At 33.5% G+C, this 3,762-nt stretch overlaps 1 protein-coding gene and 1 pseudogene across 1 annotated transcript; one reads left to right on the top strand and one right to left on the bottom strand.

Moving 5' to 3' along the window:
• Positions 1 to 466: 466 nt before the first annotated feature.
• Positions 467 to 1,253, bottom strand: LOC127740559 (chloroplast envelope membrane protein-like). The gene is made up of 2 exons (XM_052251608.1): positions 1,173 to 1,253; positions 467 to 1,052 (listed from the first exon to the last, which is right to left on the bottom strand). Exons 1-2 carry the CDS (start codon positions 1,251 to 1,253, stop codon positions 510 to 512), a joined length of 624 nt encoding a protein of 207 aa, XP_052107568.1. The 3' UTR covers positions 467 to 509.
• A 185-nt stretch (positions 1,254 to 1,438) lies between these two features.
• On the top strand, positions 1,439 to 2,197 carry LOC107459204 (acetyl-coenzyme A carboxylase carboxyl transferase subunit beta, chloroplastic-like; annotated as a pseudogene).
• Positions 2,198 to 3,762: the final 1,565 nt, after the last annotated feature.

A 3,762-nucleotide genomic window follows, 5' to 3' on the forward strand; every position in this document is an offset into this window, starting at 1 on the left:
TAGTAAGAGGGGAAATGGTTAAGGATTTACCCGGTGTGAGATATCACATTGTTCGAGGAACCCTAGATGCTGTCGGAGTAAAGGATCGAAATTGGATTTAGAATTATCAACTTTTATTTCTTTGTCATTCCTTTCTTCGTCGAATACAAAAATAGATAGATAAGTGAATCCAAAATCAAAAGAAAAGGAGGTTCATGGCCAAGGGTAAAGATATCCGAGTAAGGGTTATTTTGGAATGTACCTGTTGTGCTCAAAAGAGTGTTAATAAGGAATCGACGGGTATTTCCAGATATATTACTCAAAAGAATCGACACAATACGCCCAGTCGATTAGAATTAAGAAAATTCTGTTCTTGTTGTTGCAAACATACGATTCATGCAGAGATAAAGAAATAGAAAGCAGAGATAAAGAAATAGAAAAAAGGATTGTTTGTGTGTCACCTTGCCAAAAAAATGTAAAAAATAAAAATAACAAACTTTCAAATTTGACCTAACCCGCGGATCTTTTTTTCAGTCATTCATTGAATGATAAATCACGACAAGTGATGGAGATACGCGATTTAAATAACGGAAAATCCAATATTTTATAATAGTATCTAAAATGACTGGAAATGTGGAAACAAGACCAGATATAATTTGATCATTCTGAGCAAATCCAAAATCTTTATAGAGAGAACCAATCATTAGTTCCCACCCATGGGTCGAATGGAATCCTATACATAAATCTGTTAATAAAAGAATGGAAAAAGCTTTTATTGTGTCACTTAAGTTATATAGGAATTCTCGAACCCATGAGTTAAGAATAAGAAGTTCTTGATTACCCAGACTGGAATAACCACTTAGAATAACAAAACTAAGTATGTTTGTCGAGAAATGCAAAATTGCATGGATACGATCCTCGTTGTGCGTCGTGATCAATTGGATGGTTTCTTTGTATATTTTGGTACGAAGATTTTGTGAACGTAGTTCCGGGTATTCCTTTAGCATTTCATCCAAGAGGAATAGTTCCTTGAATTCTATGAATTTTTTTAGAATAATCTTTTCTTGAATATTCTATTTTCATAAGGTTTTCGTGACTGGTATTAAAAAGGTCCAATAATGTATGTATATTGGACCTTTTGAGACAATTATAGATCCTGGGAGGCAATTCTTTAATATAAGGTTTTCATGTGCGGTAGCAATACCAAACCAAATACGACGAGTAGTGGGGTCCTGAGCTAAACCTTGGCTAAACCTTGGAAATCTTAATGCCATAATGCTTTTCAAATCACTCGCTCCTTATTAACTTATTACTAGTTACCAATCCTAGTGATTGGATTTATATATATTAGTAAAAAAATGTGATAGAATATTTTGAATATTCTATATTTATGTTTAATGATTTTTCTTCGAATGACTATTCATCTATTGTATTTTAATGGTAATAGAGAAAAAACTCTATGTAAAAAGGGTGGTTCAATTCTATGCTGTTTTATAGGCAGTTAGAATACAGGTGTGGGCTAAGTAACTCAATGGATAGTTTTGGTCCTGTTGAAAATACCAGTGCAAGTGAAGACCCAATTTTGATTGATATGGAAAAAGACTTTCCTAGCTGGAATGATAGTGACAATTCTAGTTACAGTAATGTTGATTATTTAGTCGGTGTCAGGAACATTAGAAATTTCCTATCTGATAAAATTCTTTTAGTTAGGGATAACAATAGCCAAAGGAACCGTTATTCCATATATTTTGATATTGAAAATCAATTTTTGGAGATTTCTAATGATCCTTCTTTTCTAAGTGAACCAGAAAGTCTTTTTGATAGTTATAATAAGAATTCTAGCTATCTGAATAATGTCTCTAAGAGACATGAGAATCATTACATGTATGATACTAAATCGAGTTGGAAAAATGGCATTCATAATTGCATTGAAAGTTATCTTCGTTCTCAAATCTGTATTGTTAGTCACATTTTAGGTGAAAATGATAAATACAATGACAGTTACTTTTATACTTCTATTTGTGGTAAGGGCGGAAATAGTAGTGAAAGCGAGAGTTCTTCCATAAAAACAACTATCACGAATGAGAATTTAACTAAAAGAGAGGATTCTAAAGATCTCGATGAAACTCAAAAATACAAGCATTTATGGATTGAATGCGAAAATTGTTATGGATTAAATTATAGGAAATTTTTTAAATCAAAAATGAAGAACTGGTAAGAGACATAAAACCATCCATTCCGGATTTATATTTGTTCGGATAAAATGTTTAGCTAATTCTATACGTCGAACCAAAAAATTTTTTCTTCTTCCAACTTTTCGAGCCTCCCATTCATTTTCATTGCCCGTGGATCCCCCTTCTCCTAATTCTTTCCACTCTACTAATGAAGAATTTATAAGAATTGTCAAATCCAGATCGCCTAGTTGTTCTCGAATAGCACCCGCTCCACTAGAAATTTCTCTATTTCGAAATGTATCGAAACCCTGTATAGTAAAAAAAAGTGGTATGCTATATTTCCAGGATTGGATTTCATATTCGAATAAACCTCGTAATCGTAAGAAAGTAGGCTTTTTAACGACGGGTCTAGCAAACGAAAAATTTGGATAGGATCCAACCAATGGATCAATGGGATCTCCCCCTTTCAAAATCGGACGTGAAAGTTTCCTTTCATCCGGCTTAAATAATTAAGTCCAAAATAAAGAATAATGAATTTCTGCGTTCAAATTCTATAAAATGGAGAATCAAATAATCTAAAAATTTTTACTCTTTACTCAAGTTATCACTAAAGAAAAACCCAACAACTTTTCATTGTTGATGAACTCCTTTTCTCAATTATCGCAGAAAAGAGGTATAAAATTTTTGAGTAGTCTACTCCCCTCGAATGGAGAATCTCCTTCATTTTTAATTGAAATTTAAAGAGTATCCCTAAATTCATAAGAGATTTGCTTGTCTATCTTATGTATAATTTCATGTGATCTTTTAGGCCCAGACTTAACCTCGATGGTTATGCCACGATGTCCTTATTATATAAGCCTATATGCGATAGATAAACTTCGAAAACCATGATACTTTTGCTGATTTGAACACAAATTCCGTTCTTTAGAAAAGAAATGGAATAATGGAATTATAGTAAATTCCCACAAAAGGTCCTTTTTTACGAGGTAAAGCTTATATTTCTTTGTTACTAAACCATAGATCTATTCCCCTTTTCAATTAAATGGGAAATATTCCCTATACCCAAAATTCTGAGTTTCATGTTACTCACTTCCAGAGACACGTCAGATCTGGGACATCCCAAATCAATTGATTGGAATGACAGTTTATTGTTCAAAATCTGTACAAAACTGATAGGACATGGAAATAGAGGATACCATATGATTCAAACCTAAAGCAGTTGCACCTAACCTGGTGCAAAATAGGACAAAACACAACTCCATACTCGCTATAAACAGACATCCCCTTTACTATCTTCTATTAAGTCACTTTATAGAAGTATTGGTTGTTCTTCAGTACCCTTGGAGACAGGTTGCAGTCGCACTTTTTGATAAATTCAGCTTGAACGTCGCGAAATATGAAGTTGGTGTACTCATATTGGAACTGCTTCTCAATAGGAGAGTTCGATACACATGGGATCAGGCCCCTATTGTCTGCTGCATCGCATTCCAACTCCTGTTGTTCCTTATCTTCAAGACCATTGCCATACTGGTACACAAATTGAATTAAGCTGCTCCTACACGTTAGGTAATTATCAAAGAAAGCATGCATGCTTTCACTCTGTTATGTA

The sequence above is a fragment of the Arachis duranensis genome, chromosome 7 (assembly GCF_000817695.3).
Source record: "Arachis duranensis cultivar V14167 chromosome 7, aradu.V14167.gnm2.J7QH, whole genome shotgun sequence".
Taxonomy (NCBI): Eukaryota; Viridiplantae; Streptophyta; class Magnoliopsida; order Fabales; family Fabaceae; genus Arachis; species Arachis duranensis.